The 27,289-nt window shown below is 52.5% G+C and overlaps 1 protein-coding gene across 5 annotated transcripts in view; it reads left to right on the top strand.

The window, feature by feature from the left end:
- Window positions 1-27,289, top strand: part of PIK3C2B (phosphatidylinositol-4-phosphate 3-kinase catalytic subunit type 2 beta) — a 79,709-nt gene that overhangs the window by 32,426 nt on the left and 19,994 nt on the right. For 4 of the 5 annotated variants that reach the window (XM_047751767.1, XM_047751768.1, XM_047751769.1 and 1 more), the window contains 18 exons: window positions 2,510-2,621; window positions 2,807-2,886; window positions 3,272-3,335; window positions 6,078-6,224; window positions 6,918-6,951; window positions 8,364-8,559; window positions 9,570-9,692; window positions 14,195-14,362; window positions 14,927-15,038; window positions 16,810-16,952; window positions 18,701-18,889; window positions 20,318-20,411; window positions 20,542-20,636; window positions 21,080-21,260; window positions 22,650-22,757; window positions 23,702-23,794; window positions 24,960-25,089; window positions 26,203-26,339. In XM_047751767.1, coding sequence (XP_047607723.1) covers window positions 2,510-2,621; window positions 2,807-2,886; window positions 3,272-3,335; window positions 6,078-6,224; window positions 6,918-6,951; window positions 8,364-8,559; window positions 9,570-9,692; window positions 14,195-14,362; window positions 14,927-15,038; window positions 16,810-16,952; window positions 18,701-18,889; window positions 20,318-20,411; window positions 20,542-20,636; window positions 21,080-21,260; window positions 22,650-22,757; window positions 23,702-23,794; window positions 24,960-25,089; window positions 26,203-26,339 — 2,206 coding nt within the window. The remainder of the gene's footprint in view (window positions 1-2,509; window positions 2,622-2,806; window positions 2,887-3,271; window positions 3,336-6,077; window positions 6,225-6,917; window positions 6,952-8,363; window positions 8,560-9,569; window positions 9,693-14,194; window positions 14,363-14,926; window positions 15,039-16,809; window positions 16,953-18,700; window positions 18,890-20,317; window positions 20,412-20,541; window positions 20,637-21,079; window positions 21,261-22,649; window positions 22,758-23,701; window positions 23,795-24,959; window positions 25,090-26,202; window positions 26,340-27,289) is intronic. The other variant, XM_047751771.1, reaches the window with a different exon arrangement.

Genomic DNA, 27,289 nt, shown 5'->3' with positions numbered 1-27,289 from the left:
TAAATATGAGAATGATCGGTGAGCAATCAATAAATATTCGCAGGGAAGACCATTCCAAAGAGAGGACCTGGACGAGATGGCTGCTGGTCATTTCCCTGGCAGCCGCCCCTAGTCCTTGAGCCCCCAAGTCTAGAGGGAGGAGCTGTCAGGTTCTGACCTTCTGCCAAGACCCTGGAGGAACATTCCAGGCGCAGTGGAACAGGATTGTTGGCCCTAGGGTCGTGGCTCTCCCATGGGTGCCCACAGAGGAAGGGCAAGTCCCCAGGGAACCTGTGTCCATTGCTCTTGATCCAGGAGGCCCCTCCTCCGCCAAGGCATCTCTCTTTCCTCCCATCCAGACCCCTGAGCACAGGATAGCAGCCTTGGATGGGGTTGGAAAGGACCCTCTAGGGGTTCTAGAAAGCTGCTAGCTCTCAAAGAGGCCTTGTGTTTTCTACCCCTGACTAGAAGAGGGACTGATGCTGAGGGGGTGGCAGGGGGGCGGGGGGGGGGGGCAATGGCAGGTCCAGGATGCAGGCTGCTCTCAGATAAGAACCTTGAGATAGTCCCAGGGGAGGGTTGGGTTTCCTGCCACCTCCCCCACCCCCGCCACACTCTTCCTTCCTCCCAGGGCACTCCCACCAGACCTGCCCCACCGCCCAGCCTCACCCACCCCCAGGTATTGGCTGCTGCTCCATCTCAGTAGGTTGAAGCCTCGATGAGAGACTTGTGACCCCTCTGGATGTGGAAAACCCACTTAAGTCCTAGCTGGACCCGGACTGACCTTGGGCCTGGGCACCTCTGTCGGCTGTTGCACATAGCCTTTCTCCCCACCCCTGTTTCTGGCCTGGATTCCCAGGTCTGCTGAGGAAGGAAGTCCCTTTCCGGCTTCTGTTACCCAGCTGCTGGGACTTGGCCCTGGCCTGCTGTGCTGGCCTGCAGGTGGGACTCAATCTGCCCCTTGTCCTGGGTTTCCTTTCTAAGATGTGATTTGGGATGTGATTTGGAGGGAGGAAGGGGCTGGACCACTCAGGGACTCCATAGGCCTCCTCTGAAATTTGAGATGAGCAGCAGGAGGGGGATGTCTCACGTGCTGTTCCTTGAGCAGTGCGAATGGCATGGAGGCGTCCATAGAGGTTTTTACTTTTTTATTTTTACTTTTTTGTCTTTCTAGGGTCATGACCATGGCATATGGAGGTTCCCGGGCTAGGGGTCCAATCAGAGCTGCAGCTGCCTGCCTACACCACAGTCACAGCCATGAAGTATCCTAGCCATGTCTGCGGCCTACAGCTCACGGCAACGCCAGATCCTTAACCCACTGAGCGAGGCCAGGGATTGAACCTGCGTCCTCATGGATGCTAGTTAGATTTGTTTCCGCTGAGCCATGACGGGAACTCCTAGAGGTTTTTATTTTTAATTCACAATCCGGCAGGACCCACAGAGGGAGATGAAAAGCAGAATTTGAGGGGCTTAGGGGTAACAGGCCTGGAATCTTGGTAGGTTTGCTTGGCTGGCCTCGGCACGCCAGTTGGTAATGGTAGGGACAGTGAGACTTAGGACCACAGCATGGGCAGAGTGTCGTCCACTGAGCTCCACGCCCGAACCTGAGCACAGGCTGGCTTCCAACCTGTCCTATGTACCAAGGCCAAGAGGATGGCATTTAAACACGGTCCCTGAGAAGTCTCTCTGTTCCTCACTCCCTCCAGAAGTTCCCAGCCCTGGAGAGAACTAGTGATAACAGTCCAGGTAGTAAATACCTAGGAAAATCAATGTTTGTGCAGATCAAGGATTAAATGCATCAGGTGGCTTTTTTAAAGGCAGACCTCTGTTTCTTTCTTTCTTTTTTTTGTCTTTTTGTCTTTTTAGGGCCATACCCACGGCATACAGAGGTTCCCAGGCTAGGGGTCTAATTGGAGCTGTAACCGCTGGCCTAAGTCACAGACACAGCAACGGGGGTTCTGAGCCGCATCTTCGACCTACACCACAGCTCACGGCAACGCCAGATCTTTAACCCATTGACCGAGGCTAGGGATCGAACCCGCAACCTCATGGTTCCTAGTCGGATTCGTTTCTGCTGTGCCAAGTTGGAAACTATTTCTTTTTTTTTTTTTTAAAGCCTACACCTTCTGCATATGGAGGTTTCCAGGATAGGGTCTAATCGGAGCTGTAGCCTCTGGCGTTACCCCACAGCCACAGCAACGCCAGAGCTGAGCCATGTCTGCAACCTGCATCACAGCTCATGGCAATGCCGGATCCTTAACCCACCGATCGAGGCCAGGGATTGAACCTGCGTCCTCATGGATTCTTGTCAGATTTGTTTCTGCTGAGCCATAATAGGAACTCCCAGCCCTCTGTTTCTTTGCCTGAGCTCTGGCCTGTCATCTCCTAGGAATCAGGGTAGAGGGTACAGCATAGGTATGCAACTCCTTCACCTCCCCCTTCCTCCTGTCTCTCATTCCCCAAAGCATTTCCCTTAAATGTCCCCCCACGTCCCAAGGATGCTAATTGCCTTGTCCCCCTGTCCCACCAGCAAGCACGCCCTGGGCAGCCATGAGTATATTCAGTACTGTCGAAAGTTCGACATCGACATTCGGCTACAGCTGATGGAGCAGAAAGCTGTGCGCAGTGACCTGGCCCGGACGGTTTGTGTGTTTGTGTGTGTGTATGTGTGTGTGTGTTGGGGTGGGGGTGGGGGGTTTGATGGCTGCAAGGGGTATAGAGGTAGTGGGCAGTGGGTGGTATGGGACACCTTGGGCAGGTGTGGGGTAGGGGCACTGGGCTAGGAAAGAGACACTGCCCCTCTCTGAATAGGGCACTTCTCATGCAGGTAAACGATGACCAGAGCCCTTCCACCTTGAACTACCTCGTGCATCTGCAAGAGAGGCCAGTCAAGCAGACTATCAGCAGGTGAGAGTGGATACCATCTTGGATGTGGCCCACACAGGAACCATGAGGGGACCCCAGCAGATACCCTTGCTTGCCTTTCTGCCGGGGCCGGGGGTTCATGCAGGTGTTGGGGTTGGGGCCCGAGTCTTAGAGGAGAAGATCCCCACTCCAGAGTATGTTACCTCTCTTCCCTCTGGTACTTTGCCACGTTCTCCAGGTAAGAAGTGGCCAAATAGGAAGGACTCACCGGCCTTCAGTCTTCATGGGCCCTGTAAAAAGACCGGGAACCCCTTTAAACTAGAATCTGATTCCTGAGCTGTGGAGAGAGAGGGAGAGAACGAGTCTTCCTGTGCACTGAGTCAGTCCTGACCTCTCCTCTGACCTTTCCTCGTCCCCACCTCCCCAGGCAGGCCCTGAGTCTTCTGTTTGACACTTACCACAATGAGGTGGATGCCTTCCTGTTGGCTGATGTGAGTACAAATCCTGGGGTTGGCCCAGCTGCCCAAAGAACCGCCCCCCCACCCGCCCCTCCTCTAGTCCTCCTGGGATCAACCAGCACTAAAGGGTTCTGGAGTAGATGTTGAGAATCTGTTAGCAGAGCACCTTTTTTCCTTCTCCTAGTATATGGCAAACCCAGCCTGCCAGCTGTTGGGCAGCTGGCAAGTGCATATAGAAGGATTCTGCTTGTCTGTAGAAATAGGTCAGGAACTGTGCCCTGATCCTGTCTCTGGAGTGGGGCATCTCCAAAGCTAAGGGACATAGTGTTGTCACCCTAGCTGCTGTGCTTGCATGTGCACTGGAGTGTACATCCTGTGAGCAAGGCCCTGCAACGTCTGATCTGAGAGGTTCTGATGTGCTAATGTGGTGTGTGGAAAACCATCAGGAGGTGGAGGGTCACAAGGGTAGGGAAGGGCCAGGACTCTCCTCACTTGCATTTACGTGGAGTTTTAAGCCTCAAAATCATGCGGATAAACACTTGCCCCCCATGTCGTGAAGCTGAAGAAAACCAGACAGTGATCTTCGAAAACCATCCCTATCTCATGGATCCTGTTAGGTAGTGGTTGTCCTTTTGGGGGAGTTGAGCTTTGTATCTAGCTCAGCCCTCCACTGACTGCCAGAATCTCTTCCCTAGTAGCCTCTGCTGAATAGTGACTCTGATGAGAGGGGAGTTTTCTTTCTTCCTTCTTTCCTTCCCTCCTTCTTCTCTTCCTCCCTCTGTTTTTTTTTTTCTTTTTTTTCTTCCTTCCTTCCTTCCTTCCTTCCTTCCTTCCTTCCTTCCTTCCTTCCTTCCTTCCTTCCTTCCTTCCTTCCTTCCTTCTCTTTCTTCCTTCCCCTGCCTGTGGCATATGGAAGTTCCAGGGCCAGGGTTCAAACCCACACCACAGGAGTGACCTGAGCCACCGCAGTGACAACCCTGGATCCTTAACCCACTGTACCACAGGAGAACTCTGAGAGAGGAGTTTTTTCAGCACCTTTTTTGTACTAGTCTGGCTCTTCCTCAGGGGCTGCAGTAGGTAGAGAAGCATAAGAAGAACTGTTTTAGCCTTCAGGGAGCTTGGTTTCCTGCCAGGAAATAGAATAGTAACATAAAGCTGTTAGAATACAGAAGAGGTTTGGAGTTCCCGTCGTGGTGCAGTGGTTAACGAATCCGACTAGGAACCATGAGGTTGCAGGTTGGATCCCTGCCCTTGCTCAGTGGGTTAAGGATCCAGCATAGCCGTGAGCTGTGGCGTAGGTCTCAGACGCAGCTCTGATCCTGTGTTGCTGTGGCTGTGGCGTAGGCCAGCAGCAACAGCTCCGATTCAACCCCTAGCCTGGGAACCTCCTCCATATGCCGTGGGAGTGCTCAAGAAAAGGCAAAAAGACAAAAAAAAAAAGACAGAAGAGGTTTGTGGAGAGTTAATCAGGGGCGCTTCGAGAGTGATAGAGAGGGGGCCTGGCCCAAGAAGGCTTTGGGACGTTGGAGGTTGGAGTTCAGCTGGTCTGTGATTTGCATTTATGTAGGTAATCAGGGCAGGACAGGTGAGGAGACTTCAAATGAGAAAATTGCAGGAGCCAAAGTGCAGAGGTGTGACCTTGGCCATGGCACTGATATGAGACCTGTCTGGACATTCGAGATGGTAATAGGGGAAAGAAGGCTGTGTGGGAGTTCCTGTGGTGACTCAGTGGTTAACGAACCCGACTAGGATCCATGAAGTTGCGGCTTCGATCCCTGGCTTCGATTAGTGGGTTAAGGATCCGGCATTGCTGTGAGCTGTGGTGTAGGTCGCAGATGCAGGTCAGATCCCCCATTGCTGTGACTGTAGCTGTAGCTGTGATTCAACCCCTAGCCTGGGAACCTCCATATGCTGCAGGTGCGGCCCTAAAAAGACAACAACAAAAAAAAGAAGAAGAAGAAGAAAGAAAGAAGGCTGAGTAGGCAAGTGGGGCCTCAGTGTGGTCTCTTTGGTCTTGCTCTTCCCTACGGCTTGATTTTATTAGAACTGCCTGTCTCTGGGGGAGAACCTGCATGCATTTGTTTAGTATAAGTAGACTGTAGCGGACAGAGAGAGGCCAGAAGTAGAGGACACTCGGGGAGGATGGTCGAAGCATCAGGGAACCATGGGTATGGTTCCTTTCATTCAGTAGGAGAGGTGGCTCCCTCATGCTGGATGTTTGAAAATAAAGCATGCTTTGCTGTATTGTAGAGAATTGACAGAACACTGTAAACCAGCTATCATGGCAAAAATGAAAATCATTTAAAAAGAAACAAAAAAGGAGTTTCCGTCGTGGCTCAGTGGTTAACGAATCCGACTAGGAACCATGAGGTTGCGGGTTTGATCCCTGGCCTTGCTCAATGGGTTAAGGATCTGGCATTGCCGTGAGCTGTGGTGTAGGTCGCAGACATGGCTTGGATCCTGCGTTGCTGTGGCTCTGGCGTAGGCCAGCAGCCACAGCTCCGATCCCACCCCTAGCCTGGGAACCTCCGTATGCCGCAGGAGCAGCCCAAGAAATGGCAAAAAGACCAAAAAATAGAGAGAGAGAGAGAGAAAGGAAGGAAGGAAGAAAGGAAGGAGGAAAGGAAGGAAGAAAGAAAGAAAAAAAAGCATGGATTCCACTGGTTACTCCTGAGGGTTGTGAGCCCCTGATTCTCCCAACCCCTTCCTTCAACACTGCGGGTGCTGGAGGCTGAGAGCACTAGCCTGCCGGCCTCACGGTGCTGCCTCCCACAGGGGGACTTCCCACTGAAGGCCGACAGGGTGGTCCAGTCCGTCAAGGCCATCTGCAATGCCCTCGCCGCTGTGGAAACCCCTGAGATCACCAACGCTCTCAACCAGCTGCCCCCCTGCCCTTCCCGAATGCAGCCTAAAATTCAGAAGGTAACGGGGCCCAGGCACTGGCTTGGGGAAGGAGGAGAGGACTCTTCCCGGAAACTGGGTGACTAGGTATCCACTTACTCAGAGGCACTGCTCTCCACCTCCTTTTTTGTTTGAACATTTAGCCACAAGAATTCTTGGGGAATGGATGCTGGTGGGTCACCTCTTTCTGAGGATGAGGGCGGGCTAGGGTCTGCCTCCCCTCTGCCCTCCCTTCCCCACGTCCCGTCCCAGGAGACTGACTGACTGCCAGGAGCCCAGGCCAGCAAAAGCTTTAGTTCTAATCACTGAGGTGCTGCCTGGCAGGTTGCATCCCCATCAGGGTGCGAGACCAAAATCTCTCCCAGGCCAGGGACCAAGGGCACCATGGTGGGGGCTGTGTGCTGGGCAGGCAGGGCCAGCTATCCCTCTGGGTGCTGTGATCTGTAATGAAGTGGCCTAAGAGCCAGAGCATCTCATTTGGGTGGACACAAATAATTTTATCCCTGAGCTGACTCACTGTCTATCACACGAATCTGGTGCAAAGTATTACTCTATCCTCCCTGGGGAACCTCTGCTCCTCAAATTTCTGTCCAGTTTGGTGCAGATGAGCACAGCTGTGAAAAGCCCTCCTTCCAGCTGTGAAAAGCCCTCCTTCCAGCTGTGATGGAAAAGGCATGGCCCTGAAGCTCCGTCCCTCTTCTTTTTCCCCAATAGGATCCCACCGTCTTGGCTGTGAGGGAAAACCGAGGTAAGGGTGCTGCTGTCTTCATCCAGGAGGGGCAGCTGAAAACTGTAGTCTCTGCCCAGATTCCTTTTTCTCCCTGGTCCCCTGATTTATGGTTCCAGGTCTGCTTCTGTACGTGTGTGTGTGTGTGTGTGTGTGTGTTTTCCTATATGAGGCGTGGATACAGCTGGAGAGCACATTTCTTTCCACAAAATGTTTTCTCATTATTTGTACTCGTTATTCCTGTGGTGTCCCTGGGAGACGGTGATGAGGTGGTGTAAGCATGAGGGTGGGCGTGGTGAGGCAGAGTCAGCCCTGGGTGCCAGATGGGAAAACTCTCACTTGGGTAGGTTGTGACTATTCACACATAACCCCTGTGTTTCCAACTTAGCAACTTGGGGAGAGGATGATAAAGAAAGGTTTCAAAAAAAAAAAAATGGAGTTCCCGTTGTGGTGCAGCAGAAACGAATCTGACTAGGAACCATGAGGTTGTAGGTTCTATCCCTGGCCTGGCTCAGTGGGTTAAGGATCCGGTGTTGCCGTGAGCTGTGGTGTAGGTCGCAGATGCAGGTCAGAGATGCAGGTCGGATCTGGCGTGGCTGTGGCTGTGGCCGGCATCTACTGCTCCGATTAGACCCCTAGCCTGGAAACTTCCATATGCTGTGGGTACGGCCCTAAAAAAGACAAAAGACAAAAAAAAAAGAAAAGAAATTTTTGCTAGGATTCCCTGTTAATTCTTTGAAGCAAAATGTTAGACCTATAAAGATCATATCTCTGGGACTTTTGGTCAGTGATTTCCAGTCTTTTGGATTTCATAGACCAAAAAGTATTGTTTGGGGAACCAGCATAGTAGACTTGTCAGCTTTTATTTTGCTAAGCAGTAACATTTTATTTTTATTTTTTTGTCTTTTTTTTTTTTTTAGGGTTGCACCTGTGTCATATGGAGGTTCCCAGGCTAGGGGTCGAATTGGAGCTGCAGCTGCTAGCCTACACCACAGTCACAGCAATGCCAGGTCCTAGCCGCATCAGCAGCCTACACCATAGCTCATGGCAATGCCAGAACCGTAACCCACTGAGTGAGGCCAGGGATTGAACCTGCGTCCTCATGGGTGCTAGTCAGATTCCTTTCCGCTAAGCCACCAAGGAACTCCAGCAGTAATGTTTTAAAGTAGCTGATAATTATTATTCCCACTAGCTCCCAAAGGAAGGGACATTCAAACTAAATAAGTAGCAATATATAAAGAGAAGGACAGTGTTTAATATTGGCTATCTACCATTTTGTGAGAAGCTTCTGCTTTTTCCTCATCTCATCCCAGATGGGCAAATGGCATTTGGGGACTACTGCCCTAGGGTATCCATCCTAGGCAGTGCCATGGCAACAGGATGGGGCTCATTGAAGCCTCACGACTTCTCCTTCTGTCCACTTCCTTTCACAGAGAAGGTTGTGGAAGCCCTGACAGCAGCCATCTTGGACCTGGTGGAGCTGTACTGCAACACATTCAATGCAGACTTCCAGACAGCAGTGCATGGGAGCCGCAAGCATGACCTGGTCCAGGAGGCCTGCCATTTCTCTGGGCCCCTGGCCTTTACCGTCTATGCCACCCACCGCATCCCCATTATCTGGGCTACCAGGTGAGCCCTGGGCTGAATGGGAGCCCTAGAGGGAGCGAACTGAGTTTGACTTCAGATGGCTTCTTCTGTCTGCATGGGACCCCACTGTCTTCAGTTTAGGCTCTGTGGCATCATGGTGCACTATGGTAGAGAGGGAGACAGACCTGGGCTGGGCTATCCCAGAGGAGTGAGAAGAGGCTGCAGTGGTCAGGTCTTGCTGGCTGCGTAGGCATCCCTGCCCCCTCCCATCCAAGGCCAGCTGATGGTGATGCTGCTGCGACAGATGGCCACTTCCCAGATTTGAGTGCATGCCCCAGGGCCAATGACTGCACTCCCCTGCAGACGCACAATGGGAGGGGGTGGGGAGCTGGGAGATGACCCTTTGTCTGGAGTTCCCTCGGCCTGCAGGGGTGGGTGGAGGAGGACGTTCACTTGGTAATCCTCAGCTCCTCTCAGGGTCCCCCAGCATCCCAGGCCTGGGGGAGTAGGCCTTTGGCTCCACACTCCCCCCCCCCTTCCTTCTCTTTGTTCCTCACTTAATGTATTCCTCTGGGAGATTGGCGGAGAACAAAGGAGGCAGCCTGGGAAACCAGGGCCTTCTCTGACCTCTTCTGTCAGGCACCTGTCACCAGCCACAGGGACCCCCATGTGTTGGCATTCATGTCGACATATGTTGTTTTCCATCTCCGACCCTTCTCACCTGCGCATGCGCCTGCAGGCAGACACACACACCGAGCCACTCCATGGGCTGGAGCTGGGTGAGGGGTGGAGGCTGCGTGGCTGATTCCCAATGAAGAAGGGAGAAAAACCAAGGGCTCAGCACAGACCCCTAAACTGGGCGAAGGGATCCAGATTCACTTGTTTTTCCCAGAGCACGCAAATCCAGTTTAGCCGTCTAGTCCTTTGACCCCATCCTCCAGTCTCACCCATCAAGAGGAGTTTTACCAGAGGAAATGAAGTTTGACGTAGTTTGGGTGACTGAGGTGGGGTTTGGGAGCTGAGTGTCCTGACCCACGCCTTTTCTCTTGCAGCTATGAAGATTTCTACCTCTCCTGCTCCCTCAGCCATGGTGGCAAGGAGCTGTGCCGCCCCCTGCAGACCCGAAGGGCTCACTTCTCCAAGTACCTCTTCCACCTCATCATCTGGGACCAGCAGTAAGCCCTCCCCTGGGCTCCAGTGCCCACTGCAGACCCTCGCAACCTTCGGAATGCCCAGATTCCAACTAGGAGCCCACACCTGGATTAAACCAGGCTCTGTCACCAGCCCTAACCCAACAAGCCATTCAGCCACCTGTCTCCACTTCCTTAACTCTTAAATGGGGATAAGTATAATTTTTACCTCTCAATTCTTTATGCTTCTCCAACAAGAAGTATCCATAGGAGTTCCCGTTGTGGCACAGTGGTTAACGAATCTGACTAGGAACCATGAGGTTTTGGGTTCAATCCCTGGCCTTGCTCAGTGGGTTAAGGATCTGGTGTTGCTGTGAGCTGTGGTGTAGGTTGCAGACGAGGCTTGGATCCCCATGTTGCTGTGGCTCTGGCGTAGGCCTGCAGCTACAGCTCCGATTAGACCCCTAGCCTGGGAGTCTCCATATGCCTTGAGAGTGGCCCTAGAAAAGGCAAAAAGACAAAAAAAAAAGTATCCATAAAGGCTTTTTGTAAACCATGAAGGGCCATATGAATGTTGTTTTAATAATAATTGATTGTTTTGACCATGTCTCTCTTAAAAGGTTTAACTGGTCAGAGAGGCTTGTATTTTCCCTTCTTCCTGAAGTTCCCATAGAAGATGGAGAGGGGACTGTGCTTTCTCCATTATAGATAAGGGAAGGCTGCCCAGAGGGAAGAATAATGAGTTTGGAGTCATAGGAATATGGCTTTTTCTAGCTCTGTCTCTAGTCCTAGATTCTCTGTGGTCTCTTCAGGCCTTAGTTTCTCAAACTCTGAAGTGGGGACATTTGTTTAACTCAGAGGCAGTTGTGGTACTGAAATGAGATGGACAGGTTATAAATAGACATATGAAACCTCAAGTACAGGGTCATATTAACCACCGTTTACTAACAGCAATCTGCTGATGGGAAGGTAGGGATTAGCTAAGCAAAGCAGGAAGGAGATGGAGGTGAGAGTGCCTTGGTGGTGACATGGCAGGAGTTTGTGTGCCCCGTGCCTTTTCTATGCTGTTCTCCATCCAGACAGTCAGAAAGCACCTTGTTGGCTCCCCGACGCTTCACTTTGCCAGACTGACTTATCCCTGAGTCCTTCTGTAGAGAGCAGAACGTTAATATTTGGAGCGCAGGTTAAAAAGCCAAGGATGCTGCAACAGGTGGACGGAGAGTCTGTGGAAATCCAGGGAGGGGTGGGCCATTTTACAGGTGCATAGTGGGGAAAGGCACACTTTTTCTCCTGCCTTCACACTTTTGTGATTCCTAGAGCAATAAAGGTGTAAACAAAAGTCCTGTTTTGGCTCAGCAGGTTAAGAACCCAACTAGTATCCATGAGGATGCAGGTTTGATCCCTGGCCTCGCTCAGTGGGTTAAGGAGCTGACATTGCCACAAACTGATGTAGGTCCCAGATGTGGCTGTGGTGTAGGCCAGCAGCTGTGGCTTCGATTTGACCTCTCGGAACTTCCATATGCCGTGGGTACACTGGTACAAACAAACAAAACAAAGCAATAACCACAAAAAAACCCCGCCAGGTCAGGAGAGACACCTCCGTGGCAGAGGGTCGCTCCTGAGTTTCACCATCCCCTTGGGCTTCAATTACTACTAGTGCCAAGGGAAGGGTGCTTTACAGTGCTCTGGTCCAGGCAGACCCCACAGTGAGTCTTAGCCCCTTTCCCATGGAGTATCAGAGGTTTGGAAGCAGCTCGGTGTGTCCTCCCGCAGGCTGCCTGCACTGTGGGTCTCATTGGGCTCTCTCTCTGCATCCCTGCTTCTAACCCCATAGGGCTGGTCCCTTACCTAGAGCTTTGCAAAGGGTGTCATCTCAGCTCTGTCCATCCAGATGCCCCATGGGACACCTCTTAGCACCTTCGTGATCCAGACTGAGGCATGCTGGAGAAGGCGCTCAGTGTAGGGTTCAAAGCACAGGCTTTGGGCGCAGTCATCCTCTCCTCCCTGTAGGCGCAACCTTGGGCAGCTCATTCAACCCAAAATGGGCTTGGTAATAGGGCCTCCCTACAAGGTTGTTTGGGTGCCGCTGGGAGGTTGCAAGTACTTGGCACGATACCTAGGACAAGAGAAATGCTTTCATCTTTATCCTCTCTGTCATTTTCTTAGCTGGGGGAGCCCTCTCAGTTCTGGTTTCTCTCTTCCAAGTGACTGACTGACACAGTGACTGACGTGTGGCAATATTTATGCAGGAAAGTACTATGTGTATAGCCTGGTGCTAAGGTGGTAACCACACTGTCACGTAGCAGAAAGCACACGGTAGATACACACAGCACACAAGTGAAGCTCTGTTCCTCTCCTTGAGGAAACTGAGGCACAGAGGCGTGAGTAATTCTTCAAGGTTGTGAGAGGCAGAACCAGGACTGGGACTGGCGCATCCCAGGAAGCCTGCCTGGAGGAGGGGGCTTCTGTGATGTGCTGTTGAGGAAGGGGCTAGAGGAGGGAGGAGGGGACTTTCTTGGGCAGGGAGGAGGTTCAGGACCACAGCTCACCTACTGGTTATCCTGACTGACCCCAGGTGAAGGTGCAAGCGGGAGGTTTTAGATATACTTGAGGGCTGAGGAGAAGGGGCCCCTGGCTGCTTCTAGGTGTTACGTTTTCAGTTAGAAAGTTTCTTCCCTCTCTGGAGTTCCCGTCATGGCACAGTGTTTAATGAATCCGACTAGGAACCATGAGGTTGCAGGTTCGATCCTTGGCCTTGCTCAGTGGGTTAAGGATCCAGCATTGCCGTGAGCTGTGGTGTAGGTCGCAGATGCGGCTCTGATCCCTCGTTGCTATGGCTCTGGCATAGGCCAGCAGCTACAGCTCCGATTCAACCCCTAGCCTGGGAACCTCCATATGCCACAGGAGCGGCCCTAGAAAAGGCAAAAAGACAAAAAAAAAAGAGAAAGTTTCCTTGCTCTCATTTTCCTCTGGATATGGAGCTGCAAGCCTCTTCTTGAGTGAAAAGAAAGGGACCAGGACCAGCTCTCTCTCCTCTTTGCTCCAGGGTCAGCTGATTCTCTCCCCACTGCAGTGCTGTGCGGATCAGCTAACTCTCAAAATAGGCCCCGCAGCTTCGCTCTGCCACCCTGGCCAAGCCCTGGCCTGGCATGTCGGCTGGCTGCTGAGGGGTCCTAATTATAGCTGAGGGCCCCCAGCGAAGGGGCAGCTGGGACAGAGCAGGGCTCTGCCAGTCTCTGGCGGGAGGGAGAGAGCGTCCCACTCAGGTGGAGGTTCCCTAGGGGAGTGAGGGGCAGCGGTGGGGGAAGGCTGCTTGACCATGAGACTGCTAACCTTGGCCGTGGCCACCCTGCCTCTCTGGCCTCTGGCCTAGAAGCTGCCGGGCCCTGGGCTGGCCAGAGGGTGTGACAGTATGGACTTTGGCCCAGGCACAGCTTCCCTGAAAGGTAATGTGTGTCCTCCCTCTTCCCACAGCTCTGCTCCCCTCTCCACCTCACCCCACCCAAGTTCCTTATTGTGAACTCAGAGGGAGTGGCCCCGGTGTGATTCAGGCCTGGGAGCCTGGGAACAGCCATCTGGGCCTGGTACTGGTGAGGGCCTCTGCCGCTTGGTTCTTTGGGCCCTGCCAGTTTGTTCTCTCACCAGCTGGGGACGTGGAGGAGTCCCTTCTCTTTATCCCTTTAGCTTTGAAAATGTTTGGGGCTGAGAACAAACCATCTTGTGCCCCGCGTGTGGGGTTCCCTAGAAGGGAATGCGTGGTGAGGACAGACAGGTGGGAGGGTGTGGGGGAGGGGAGCCACAGGCAGAGCTCCTGCTGCTGCTTCCTGACTGCTCTGGACAGCAGGAGGGTGGGGAGGGATCCGGGTTGTTTCACGGAAGAGGATTGTCAAAAGCAACTGCTTCTTGGTGACCCTCTGCAGAAATCTGAAAACGAGGGAAGGAGTCTGTCTGACAGTAGGGGACCTGTAGTCACCTCAGCTCTGAGGTGGCTCTGACTGAGTTCTCTCTGGTCACTGGGGGTGGCCTCAAAAATCTCGGGATGGGAGTTTTGTGGCTCAGTGGTTAACGAATCCGACTAGGAACCATGAAGTTGCGGGTTCGATCCCTGGCCTTGCTCAGTGGGTTAAGGATCTGGTGTGGCCATGAGCTGTGGTGTAGGTTGCAGACGCGGCTCTGATCCCGCTCGAATTCTGCGTTGCTGTGGCTCTGGTGTAGGCTGTCAGCTACAGCTTCCATTCGACCCCTAGCCTGGGAACCTGCATATGCCGTGGCAGCCACCCTAAAAAAGGCAAAAAAACAAACAAAAAAAAATCTCAGGATGTTTGTTTTGCTGTGCTGAGACCCACCCTGCAAAGACACTGGACCGTGTTCTTGGGGGCATCCTGTGGAGGGTTTGCCCACAGTTTGGGATCTGTCCTGGTCCTGCAGGAAGGCCCCCTGCCAGGGAGCACCTCGGGAGTTCTTAGCTTCAGCTTGACTTCCTGGGTCACCTGCCCCTGGAAGCCACAGGGGTGGCACTCCCTGATGTGGTTTCCTGTCCTCCCTAGGATCTGCTTCCCCGTGCAGGTGAACCGGCTGCCTCGGGAGACCCTGCTGTCTGCCACTCTCTATGCTCTGCCCATCCCCCTGCCTGGGAGCTCCTCAGAGGCCAATAAGCAGCGGCGGGTGCCCGAAGTCCTGGGCTGGGTCACTGCCCCGCTCTTCAACTTCAGGCAGTATGTGAGCCCAGGGCAGCACTTTGGCCTTGAGAGGGAGGAGGGGATGGAGAGAGGGGGCCTGGCTGCTGCTGGACTTGCTGCTGCTGCTCTCAAGGGTTAGCCCAGGAGGGCTTACCAGCAGAGGCTCCCAGCCCTGGTGGAGGGGACCAAGGCACAGGACTGGTGGCCAGGACAACTGATGTAACCAAGAGCTACTGGACAGGACTGGTGGCACAGGATTGGTGGAAAGGGGCGTGGAAATGCAATACTCGGGTCATGTCATCTGGTCTTGTCCTTGGAAGGACCTTAGAGGTCATCCAGCCCAGCTCTCTACATCATAAAAGGCATCTCTGCCGCCAGACCCTGCAGCCCTAGCATAGAAAGAAAGGCTTCCTGGAAGGGGTGGGCTTTTCTAGGACGTGGCAGCAGGAAAGGTCCATAGTGGAGGGTCGGGAGAAAGAGAGGGGAGTTGGGCAGTGGCTTCAAGCAGAAAGGGCAGACTTTTGGATGGGGGGAGCAGGAGGGGAACCATCTCCTTAGTTGCTGGGTTTGTTGGCTCATCCCAACTTCCATCCTCCTTAGGGTCCTCACCTGTGGCCGGAAGCTCCTGGGCTTATGGCCAGCAACGCAGGAAAACCCCAGTGGCCGATGGAGTGCACCTAATTTCCACCAGCCAGACAGTGTCATCCTGCAGGTGAGGTCCCCGCCTCTCCCACTTATCAGGACCACTCCAGAGTCCCCTCCAAGTTTCCGCCTTGAGGGCTGGGCAGAGGCAGTAGGAGAAAGTGTGGAACTTGGGCGTGGGGTGATGTGACTTCAGCAGCTGAGTGAATATGGTGAGAGCCAGAGTGGGCCGGGGTGTTGGGTGGAATTTATGTCCCATCTCCTGGAAGTAAACTGATTTCAAGAAGTCCGTGGGCAGGGTCTGAGACCCTTGCCATCCAGGGCTCAGCTCCTCAGAGTCCCTTGTATGAACCCTCATGACACTAATCTGAGCTGTCCCCTCTTGGGGCCCGTGAGGGAGCCCTCCCTACAGCCACTCAGTGTTCTCTGGGGAGAGGAGGTTGAGTTGGTCAGGTCCAAGGTATAGTTACAGTTTCTGGCTTCCCTTTCTTGTGGTCATGAGCTGATATTCCATATGGAATATGGAATATTAATGTGGATATAGAGTGATACAGAATGAAAATTCTAAGATGCAGGAGGAGTTCCCATTTTGGCTCAGTGCTTTAAGAACCCAACTAGTTATCTATGAGGATGCGGGTTCGATCTCAGGCCTTGCTCAGTGGGTTAAGGATCCGGTGTTACATGAGCTGAGGTGTAGGTTGCAGACGTGGCTTGAATCCTGCATCAGTGAGGCTGTGGCATAGATTAGCAGCCATAGCTCTGACTCAAACCCTAGGCTGGGAACTTCCATTTGCTGCAGGTGCGGCCCTAAAAAAAATAAAATTCTAAGAGGCAGGTATTTTTATCTGTCTTTCTTACTGCTTTCTGCCCAGGGCTCAGAACAATGCTTGGTGTATGTTAGGGTTCAGTAAATATTTCTTAAATGAAAGAACATGGAACTCCCTTTGAGGACTGACTCACTGAGCTCTGAGTGAGGTTTAGGAGGCTGAACATAGCAGCACAGAGCAAGGGGACCCAGCTTGGAAGGCTTGAGTTGGCAGGGCCCTCGCCAGGCATGTGGTCCCACCTTCCATCAGGCAGTAGTGCCCTCGGCATAGAGGCCCCAGTGGCTCAGCCTAATGACACTTCTCTTCCAAGTTCTGGCCTGGGGCCAGACCTCTCATCTAGATGCCTCATCTCCTTTTCACTTGGCCATTTTTCTCTTTTAAAAAAAAAATATTTTTTTTCTGTTTTTTTTTTTTTTTTTTTTTTTTGGGCTGCACCCACGGCATATGAAGGTTCCCAGGCTAGGGGTCTAATTGGAGCTGTAGCCACTGGCCTATGCTAGAGCCACAGCAATGCGGGATCTGAGCTGCGTCTGTGACCTACACCACAGATCATGGCAACACCGAATCTTTAACCCATTGAGCAAGGCCAGGGATCGAACCTGCAACCTCATGGTTCCTAGTTGGATTCGTTAACCACTGAGCCACGAAGGGAACTCCCCCATATATACATTCTTTTTCTCACACTGTACTGCATCATGTTCCATCACAAGTGCTTAGATCTAGTTCCCTGTACTGTACAACAGGATCCCATTGCTTATCGACTTGGCCATTTTTCTTTCTTTCTTTTTTTCTCTTCTCATTTTTTTGCTAGAAGGTACAACTGGAAGGGACTTTAGTGATCACCAAGTCCAACAGGGTTATTTTATAGACACAAAGAACCTGAGGGTTAAGGAGCCGGGGAGGAAAGCAGGAACGCTGGCAGGGGAGAGGGAAGTTGGGGGCCCAGGCAAGTGGCAGCCGCACCTGCCTGCCTGTTCTTCTTGCCTCTCTGATGTCTCTGATGCCATCTCCCAGATTGACTTCCCCACCTCGGCCTTCGACATCAAGTTCACCAGCCCCGCTGGAGACAAGTTCAGCCCCCGCTATGAGTTTGGCAGCCTACGGGAGGAAGACCAACGCGTGCTTAAAAACATCATGCAAAAGGAGTCCCTGTACTGGTAAGGCCCAGGGCATCCCCCATGTATGGCTCAGGGCCCCACTAAGTATCTCGGGTTCTAGCAGACCTCTCTTCCCTCCCAGCAGGTTCCCGTCTTCCTGCTTTGGGAGTCACAGTGGGATGTATGGCCACCTAGGCAGGAAGTGGTGAAGAGAGGGCTCTGCAGCCCCCAGGCCCTTTTCATGAGCTGACTGCAGGCAAAATGGAGAGCTCAGGGTCAGGATGTTAGATCTGGGAAGGCCCACCATCCCCACAATGAGGATTCGGCCCAGACTTGACTTGCCAAGAGGACCAGAGCTTTGCCCCACCCCATAGATAAGCTGTCTCTGATTTGCTGTCCGCTGGGACCGCTGGATGCTGTACTTTCCACCCTGCCCCCACCTCCTGCCCCTTCCGCACTCACAGCCTTTGCCTTTCTCTGGCCCTGTCACTTTCCAAAAAGGATCAGGTGTCGAGGCAAGCTGGCAGCTGTCGGGGGTAAGCAGAATCCAAGCTGATCTCATTCGTGGGGCTGCTTCTCTCACCAGGATTGGAGAAGCTGGTGGAGCTGGTGGGGTCTGGGCTTGTCCCCTGCCTGCTCTCTCTTGTATCTCTCTGGTCCCTGCATGGCCCTGGGCATGCAATGTTTGGGAGGAAATGAGAGCAGTGGGGCTCATCTCTGTCCCGTGTGTCCCGAGTATACTCAAAGCAGCCTGAATAGCTGAGTGACTGCGGATATCCCTGCCCCCACTCCTCTGCTGACCCCTTGCTTCATTAGCCCCTCAGCTCCCTTCTCCCATTAGACACCTGATCTCAGGCTAAGCCTGAAGCCCAATTAGCTGCGGGTCCTATAAAACCTCCAGCTGGCTCCAGGAAGCCCCAGGAGGCCTCCCAGCTGCCCAGACCCTGATGTGGCGACCACTGCCCTCTGGTGGCTCTCCTTGGGAGTGGTGCCCTAAGGCCCTCCTTGGGAAGGGTAGCAAATTTGGTGCCCTTGGCCTCTGCATTCTGCCTTGGTCTGAGATGTCCCTGAGTCAGGATCAAAGATGAGATCTGGACCCTGGCTCCCAAAGTTTGCCTCACACATTGCAATCACTCAGGGACCTTTTAAAAATACCAGTGCTGCCAAAAATAAATATGTAAATACATACATAAATAACCTCCCCTCCAGGAGTTCCCACCATGGCTCAGTGGTTAACAAATCCGACTAGGAACCATGAGGTTGCAGGTGTGATCCCTACCCTCACTCAGTGGGTTAAGGATCCTGCATTGCTGTGGCTGTGGCATAGGCCGGTGGCTACAGCTCCAATTGGACCCCTAGCCTGGGAACCTTCATATGCCGCAGGTGCGGCCCTAGAAAAGACAAAAAAACCCAACATAAATAACCCCCCCAAATAAATAAATTTTTTAAAGTGGGTGTTCCGTAGCAGCCTAGTGGATTAAGGACCTGGTGTTGCTGCTGCTGTGGCTTGGGTCACTGCTGTGGTGCGGGTTCGACCCCTGGCCTGGGAACTTATGCATTGCTCGGGTATGGTTAAGAAATAAAAATAAATCAATAGATAAAATACTGATGCCTGAGTTCCCCAGATGTTCTTAATTTGGGTGTAGCTTGGACAAGAGGGTGTTTGCAAAGCTCCTCAAGTGATTGTAATATGCAGCAAATTTTGGAAACTACTGGATTGGAGTGTGTAGCATTCTCTTGGAGAATAAGTACCCTACCCTCTTGGCTGACTTCTCTCTCTCACCTCCCCTTATCCCTCTCACCTCCAGGCTCACTGATGCTGACAAAAAGCGCCTGTGGGAGAAGCGGTATTATTGTCACTCCGAGGTGAGCTCACTCCCCCTGGTGCTCGCTAGCGCCCCCAGCTGGGAGTGGGCTTGCCTGCCGGATATCTATGTTCTCCTGAAGCAGTGGACTCACATGAACCACCAGGATGCCCTGGGGCTCCTGCATGCCACGTGAGTTGTAACACCCACCTTTCCTGACCACGTGTCCTTCCCGAAGCCAGGGCCTGACCCTGCCCCTGGCTGACCTGAGCCAGCCCTGGGGAGAATGGTCAAGCGGGCATGGATGTTCAGGGTTTTTCCCCCTTTCTCTTTCTCTTATGCTGTTCCCACCCCCCCATGTTATATTATGAACACTTTTCAAACATCCAACAAAACTGAAAATTAAATAGTGAACATCCATGTTTCCACTACCTAGATTCTAAGCATTAGCATTCGTTATATTGGCTTGATTGTGTAGGTACCCTCCATCATTACATCATCTTTTTTTACACATTTTGAGGTAAATTGATGCATAACTCCTTCCTAGATACCTTAGCGTGTGTGTCATTAAATAGAGTTCAATGTTTATTTACATTTTTTTCTTTCGAGGCCAAATTTACACATAAGCCAATGCACAAGTGGGTTTGACATGTGCATATGCCTGTGTAACCCAAACCTTATCACTTAGTTCTATTTTTACAGTCCTCTCTTCCCTCTTTCCTCTGGGGACACAGGCTCCCAGTCTCAGAGCCCCCCCCCCCCCCCCCCCGACGGTACCCAATGTTCTTTGCTTATTTTCTATCACTCTTAATAATTAAAATTTACCTGATCCATGTGTCTTGCCCTCAGGACTTTTGGGGGCAATGGTTTTGCTAACCTCTGCTAAACTAATCCTGCCAGGGTATACTGGCAATTCAGAATTGTAATTCTGTGATTCTCTGTTATTTGCCTGGCAAGCTTTTCATTAAAAGATGGTACACGATAATGCTTTGGCCTTCCCAAGGGCTTTTTGTTTTGTTTTGTTTTGTTTTTGGTCTTTTTTAGGGCCGCACCTGCGACATATGGAGGTTCTCAGGCTAGGGGTTGAATTAGAGTTATAGCTGCCAGCCTATGCTGCAGCCATAGCAACGCAGGATCTGAGCCACATCTGTGACCTACACCACAGCTCACTGCAATGCTGGATCCTTAACCCACTGAGCGAGGCCAGGGATCGAACTTGCGTCCTCAAGGATGCTAGCTGGGTTCAGTAACTGCTGAGCCATGATGGGAATTCCCCCAAGGGCTCTTTGATGATAGGAATTTCTGGCACAGTGGGAGTCAAGGAAGAGATCTTTGGGGGTGGGCTTGAGGACTTTGCCCTATTTTCTTTAACTCATACAGGGAATGAGAGTGACTTCCATGGCCCAAGGCTGCCTCTGACCATGGGCCAGGGCCATTGTCAAGGGTTTCAATCCAGAAAGGGTGTTTAAGATTTAGCTCTTGTGGTAGCTTTGGCAGATTCTGGGAGTCACTGCCTTTTCTCCATCGGTGCCTCGGAAGCCCAGGTGTGCAGGTGTTTGCTCACTCCTGTGCCTCAGACCCTCCGGCTGGATTGTCTGAGGGCTGGGCTCTGTTCTGCAGCTTTCCAGACCAGGAAGTGCGTCGTATGGCTGTCCAGTGGATCGGCTCCCTTTCCGATGCTGAGCTGCTCGACTACCTGCCCCAGCTCGTGCAGGTGGGTTGACTGGCTTTCCCTCCAGTTCTGATGGTCTCACCCCCAAGACCCCAAGACAGACTGCCTTCTGCAGGGATAGTGTAGATGACTGGCCATCAACAAAACCTCTGGTCCCCTGTCTCCCTCTCAGGCCTTAAAGTACGAGTGCTACCTGGACAGCCCCTTGGTGCGCTTCCTCCTGAAACGAGCTGTCTCGGACTTGAGAGTGACTCACTACTTCTTCTGGTAAAACTACGTGCAGAAAGGAGGGAGGTAGACACGTGTCTTTCCCTCGGGAGCATTTTACTGCAAAGCTTGCAAAGGTGGAGAGCTAAGCCGTCTGGGTCCAGTATGTTGCTGATTTGCACATGGCCTTGGGCCAGTACCTTTTCATCAGGGGGTCTCAGCCCACCCCCGTATAGCCCCCTGGGGATCGTCCCTGGCCCCTGCCCCATGCATGGTGGAAACAGAAAGGGGAAACCCGATGCACCATTTGAGCACCATTTAAAGACAGTGTGGGCAGGCTGGGGTGTGATGCACATCTCTGCATGTTTGGCAACCAGAGTCTGTTTTCCTTTCCAAGATCGGGGCTGGTTTTCCAAGGAGTTGGAGCTGGGTCTGACTGCTCCCCGCCCCGCTGGCCTATCTTCCCTTGGGTATCCTGATACCCCCGTCCCTTTGCCTCTTAGGTTGCTGAAAGACGGCCTCAAGGACTCTCAGTTCAGCATGCGTTACCAGTATCTGCTGGCGGCCTTGTTGTGCTGCTGTGGTAAGGGGCTAAGAGAGGAGTTCAACCGCCAGTGCTGGCTTGTCAATACCCTGGCAAAGCTGGCCCAGCAGGTCCGGGAGGCTGCCCCGTCTGCAAGGCAGGTGAGTGGGGTGAGGCTGCCTCTGCCAGTGTCCCGTTCTGGGCTTCTGCAGCCAGTCATTAATTTGAGCAAGCGGAAGTTCCCGGGCCAGGGATCAAACTGATGCCACAGCTGTCACCAGAGCCCCAGTGATCAATGCTGGATCCTTAACCTGCTGAGAGGCCAGAAACTCCCCTTAAAGCATCCTGACCAGCAGGACGGCACTTGATCATCTCTGGTGAGGGACTAGAGAGAGGTCACTCTAATCTATAGGAGCTGGATGCAGCCTGTGGATATGTTTTGTTGACCTTGCTAAGTATTACTTTTTTTTTTTTAGGGCTGCACCTGCAGCACATGAAAGTTCCCAGGCTAGGGGTTCATTTGAGCTGCAGCCACCAGCCTACACCACAGCCACAGCACCTCGGGATCCGAGCTGCATCTCAACCTATGCCACAGCTTGCAGCAACACCTGATCGTTAGCCCACTGAGCAAGGCCAAAGATCGAACCTGTGTCCTCATGGATACTAGTCAGGTTCGTAACCCACTGAGCCACGATGGGAACTCCCAAGTATTACATTTTTTTATTTAACCATTTGGCTTCAAGGCTAAACACAGTTGTGTGAATTGTTCACTGCACAAGAGCACCCAGCCCGAGGGGACAAGTGAAGCCTGAAATCTAGTCATACTCTGTTCCCTGTGCTGTGAGCCATGGCTTAGGGCTGCTGCCACCCAGAGGAGACACTTTATCTGTTTGTACAAGGGGCCTGTATTAGGCAGCGGTGATCCTGATTGCTAACATTAAAAATTGGTGGATTGTGGAATTCCCGTTGTGGCTCAGCGGTAACGAATCCAACGAGGAACCATGAGGTTTCGTGTTCAATCCCTGGCCTCGCTCAGTGGGTTAAGGATCTGGCATTGCCGTGAGCTGTGGTATAGTTTGCAGACGCAGCTCGGATCTGGCGTTGCTGTGGCTGTGGTGTAGGCCGGCAGCTGTAGCTCCAATTCGACCCCTAGCCTGGGAACCTCCACATGCTGCGGGTGTGGCCCTAAAAAGCAAAAAAAGAAAATTGGTCGATTGCAAAGTCTGGATTATTGGCTTATTTGGCAACAGCCCGAGCAGCCTCTCCTTGACCCCCAGCCATCCTCCAGGTTCACCCTGGCCTGCTTTAAGCTGTTCTGGTATCCACCCAGCCTCTGTAGGTGTTTGGGCTGCTGCCAGGCACTGTCTAGGCTGGGGTGTGCGTGGGGTGGTTTTCCTCCTTCACAGTCTCCAGGAGGTTGTCCAGACCTCTCAGTGTTTGTTTCCATACCAACCACTACTGGGCTCCCGCCCCCGGGAGAGGCCTCGCTCTGAATGAGCTTATGGGCCCCTCGCCTCACCTCACCCCTGCTCTCCTCCCTCCACCACCAGGGGATCCTCCGCACCGGCCTGGAGGAGGTGAGCCAGTTCTTCACCCTCAATGGCTCCTGCCGCCTGCCGCTCAGCCCCAGTCTGCTGGTTAAGGGCATCGTGCCCAGGGTGAGTGTCTAGTGGGTTTGGGGTGCTCTCGGCGTGGGGAGGGCTTCGTGGCAGCAAGGTCCTCCCTGACCTGGTTATTGAGAGAGATGAGGAAGAAAGCCATGTGTGAGGCCTCTTTCCAACCCCAGCTGGCTGGCCTTCCCCCTGACAGCTGTGCAGGGTGGAGGCACTGGGTTGGGGGCTGTGTAAGTATCTCCACGCATGAGGCTGGGTGGGGTTGAAGTCCAGGCTAGTGATGCTGTTATCTGCCACGTATCAGTGCTCTCTCTGTGACTGGAAGTGTTTTAAGTGTTTTCCTTTGGTTATCACGTTCCATCCTCACAACTCTTGTTTTGTTTTGTTTTTTGTTTGTTTGTTTGTTTTGTCTTTTTGCCATTTCTTGGGCTGCTTCCACGGCATATGGAGGTTCCCAGGCTAGGGGTCCCATCGGAGCTGCAGCTGCCAGCCTACACCACAGCCACAGCAACGAGGGATCCGAGCCACATCTGCAACCTACACCACAGCTTACGGCAATGCCGGATCCTTAACCCACTGAGCAAGGCCAGGGATCGAACCCGCCACCTCATGGTTCCTAGTTGGATTCGTTAACCACTGAGCCACGACGGGAACTCCAATCCTCACAACTCTTATCAAGTCCATACTTTCGAGAGCCCTGTTTTACAGAGCAGTCAGCTGAGTTATAGATGGGACGCGTGTCTTGCCTGAGGCCACACAGTTAGGAAGTTGTGTGTGGAATGCACTGAGGGGCTGGGAGGTCAGGTGCTGGAGCTGAAATCCTAACAAACTGAACCAGGCTCATGCAGGAGGGAGGGAAGGAAGGAGCACGGGTTCCTCAAAAACCTGGAAGCAAACAATGAACAGTAGCCGGTGAGAGGTGGAGGGGCTGTTTGCCTCCTGGGCCCCGGGCCCCTCTGCCCCTTGTCATTGCCTTTCTACTGTGGCAGGACTGTTCCTACTTCAACTCCAACGCAGTCCCACTCAAGCTCTCCTTCCAAAATGTGGATCCGCTGGGTGAGAACATCCGGGTCATCTTTAAGGTAAGGATACTTCTCTCACGGAGTTCCCGTCGTGGCTCAGTGGTTAACAAACCTGACTAGCATTCATGAGGACGCAGGTTCGATCCCCTAGCTCCTCTCAGTGGGTTAAGGATCTAGCTTTGCCGTGAGCTGTGGGGTGGATTGCAGATGTGGCTGGGATCCCGAGTTGCCGTGGCTGTGGTGTAGGCCAGCAGCTACAGCTCTGATTCGACCCCTAGTCTGGGAACCTCCATATGCCGCAAGTACGGCCCTAAAAAGAAAAAAAAAAAAAAAGGATACTCTAGCCTGGTAGGATGTGGGTGAAAGAGCGAAGGAGAGGAGGGGATCCACCTGCTAGTCTGTGCTGCCATTTGCGTGTATGAAAGATGATCAGGTGAAAAAGGAAACAGATTAATTTTTTGTGGCCCCAGAGGGCTAGGGACAGAGTGTTGGGATATGTATGTAGGGCGGCAACTGACGGCTCAATATACAGCAGTGCTTTCTAGAAGATAGAGCCAGCAATGGAATGGATAAAGTGCTGACCTGCTTGTCCCTGGGTATTCAAGCAGAAGCTCAGTGGCAGGCATGCTGAGGAGGAAATACACGTATCAGGGGCAGGTTGGACCTGGATGAACCATAAGGTCCCTCTAACTGTTACATGCACAATTCTGAGGAGTGAATGATGAGTGCCAGAGCATATAGTGGAGTGGGGGAAATGAAAGGCATGCACGTAACTTAGTCACATATATTTGTTGTGGGTAAGTTCCAAATCCAAGATGTAAACATTCAAATCTTTAAAAGGCTTCAGGGAGTTCCCTGATGGCTCAGGGGGTTAAGTTCTCTGGCGTTGTCACTAACTGTGGCTTGGGTGGCTGCTGTGGCATGGGTTCCATCCATGGCCCGGGAACTTCTGCATGCTGTGGGTGCAGCCAAAAAGTGAAAAATAAAAAGGCCCTGCAGGTCAGGAGGGCTGCATGAAGAAGAGGAATGTGACTTCAGTTCGGATGGGGATGTGGGCTTGAGGGGATGGGCAAAATGTGGAAACTGGCCCATCTCTGGTGCTCGACCTGGTGTGAACCCGGTGAGCGGCCCCGGTCCCTGGAGTTTGGGCCAGGTTGCTTCTTGGGAGATCTGGGAGCTGGGGGAGGCGGAGGAGCTGGTTCTGGTCACGTCTTCCTCTCTGCAGTGTGGGGACGACCTCCGCCAGGACATGCTGACCCTACAGATGATTCGCATCATGAGCAAGATCTGGGTCCAGGAGGGGCTGGACATGCGCATGGTCATCTTCCGCTGCTTCTCCACGGGCCGTGGGAGAGGTCAGTCGGCGGTGGGTGGGGCCATGAATGGGCAGCCGGTGTGGGGGCATCCTTGCCCACTGCCCTTCTGCCCTTCCCCAATGTGAACTGTGTGCTTTTCCGGAAAAATGAGAAGGGCAAGATCGTCCTATTAGAAGCTGTGGAATGGCATTAAAAAAGAAAGCAGGGGAGTTCCCATCGTAGCTCATTGGAAACGAATCGGACTAGCATCCCTGAGGACACAGGTTCAATCCCTGGCCTCATGCCGTGGGTTAAGGATCTGGTGTTGCCGTGAGCTGTGGTGTAGGTCATAGACGTGGCTCGGATCCGGAGTGTCTGTGGCTATGGTGTAGGCCGGTGGCTACGGCTCCGATTTGACCCCTAGCCTGGGAACCTCCATATGCTGTGGGTGTGGCCCTAAAAAAAAAGAAAGAAAGAAAGAAAGCAGGTGAGAGAGACTGCTATAAAATAAAGCCAACTAGGAGACATAACAACCAAGCACCCTGGATAGACTTTGGATCCTGGATTCTAACAAATCAACCATAGAAAAGATTTTTTTTTTTGAGACAATTGGTGGAAATTTGCATGTAGACAGGGTTAGATCAGATCAGATTAGATTAGAGAATGATTGTTAAATTTTTGGATGTGATAATGGTGTGATGGTTATGTCCTTGTTAGTAATACTTGAAATACTTGTGAGTGAAATGACATGTACCAGATTTACTTAAAAATACTCCAGCGGGGGTTGGGGGGAGGAGAGAAGGGAGAAGCGTTCTGGGGTGGGGGTAGTGAAATAGATAAAACAAGATTAACAGAGTGCTGATGAGTTCTGAAACTGGGTGATGGATCTGTGTGAGTTCATGATACCAATTCTTTATCCTTACATGTATTTGAAAATCCCGCAGTAAAAGTTAAAGCACAGAAGGACCATGGCTATGAACTGGGGAGACCAGAGAGTCGCAGTGGGGTGTATGAAACCAGGGCACTGATTTTCTTTCCCTTATTATTAGACTTTGTCCAGATGCCCCAGAGCTTACCTTACAGGCATGCGTCCAGCAAAGCTCTTGGGGTCCCCTCCTACCAGACCCCTTCTCTCTGCTCTGGAGAGTGACCCTGATTCGTCCCCTCTCACAGGGATGGTGGAGATGATCCCCAACTCTGAGACCCTGCGCAAGATCCAGGTGGAGCATGGGGTGACCGGCTCCTTCAAGGACCGGCCCCTCGCCGACTGGCTGCAGAAACACAACCCTGGGGAGGATGAGTATGAGAAGGTAGGATTGAAGGGTGGGGGCGAAGCTGGGGTGGGATGTGCCCGACCCTGCTGCACGGCCGTGTTCCCACAAGGCCTGCACGTGCACAGAGAAGACAGCTCAGCTGTGTTGGGAGGAAACAAACACTCTTTTTTGGTCAACTGGTGCCGCCAAATGTCTAGGGATGGGTCAAGGGACTGTTGTAACCTGACTGAGAACATCCCTTGGTATCCAACTGGGAAGCCTTCACTGAGTTCCTCTGGCAGATTGAGTTTGGGGAAGGGGACCAACTTTCAGAGAACCCGCCTGTCACCCTTTTGGTCATGAATCCTGTTCAGGTCTTCCTATGCCCTTGGGGGGCGGGGGTCCAGTGGTGCTTTGCAGAACAAGAGTTGAAAGAGACTTCTGTTGTTGTTTTTGCTTTTTATGGCCACACCTGCGGCATATGGATGTTCCCAGGCTAGGGGTTGCATTGGAGCTGCAGCTGCTGGCCACAGCCACAGGCACAGCAATGTGGGATCCGAGCTGTGTCTGTCACATATACCACAGCTCAGGGCAACACTGGATCCTTAACCCACTGCCCGAGGCCAGGGATCGAACCTTCATCCTCACGTGTATTAGTCGGGTTCATTACCACCGAGCCACAACGGGAACTCCAGGAAGAGACTTAGAGATCATTTTATCCACCGTCTCTTTTCACAGGTATGAGTGAAGATTCACTCAGTTGCTTGTAGTTATGGAGCTGGTTTGTGGCCAGCTTGTAAGCAGAAGCCAGGATTGAGGATAGATATGAGACAGAGATGAGGGGAAACATAGCTGACCTTCCTCAGTGGGGCTTTACTGGGAGGTAGGACCTGGGTTCTGTGACTGGTCCACGCTTCATAGCTTTTGTCTCTGGGTTAATAAGTCCAGAGGACAGAGTAAGTCCCAATAACCAACCTCATAAGAGAAGGGCCATTAACCAGATTGCT

This window comes from Phacochoerus africanus, chromosome 11, assembly GCF_016906955.1.
Source record: "Phacochoerus africanus isolate WHEZ1 chromosome 11, ROS_Pafr_v1, whole genome shotgun sequence".
In the NCBI taxonomy this organism is placed as follows: domain Eukaryota; kingdom Metazoa; phylum Chordata; class Mammalia; order Artiodactyla; family Suidae; genus Phacochoerus; species Phacochoerus africanus.
This window is presented reverse-complemented; position numbering and strand designations above follow the sequence as displayed.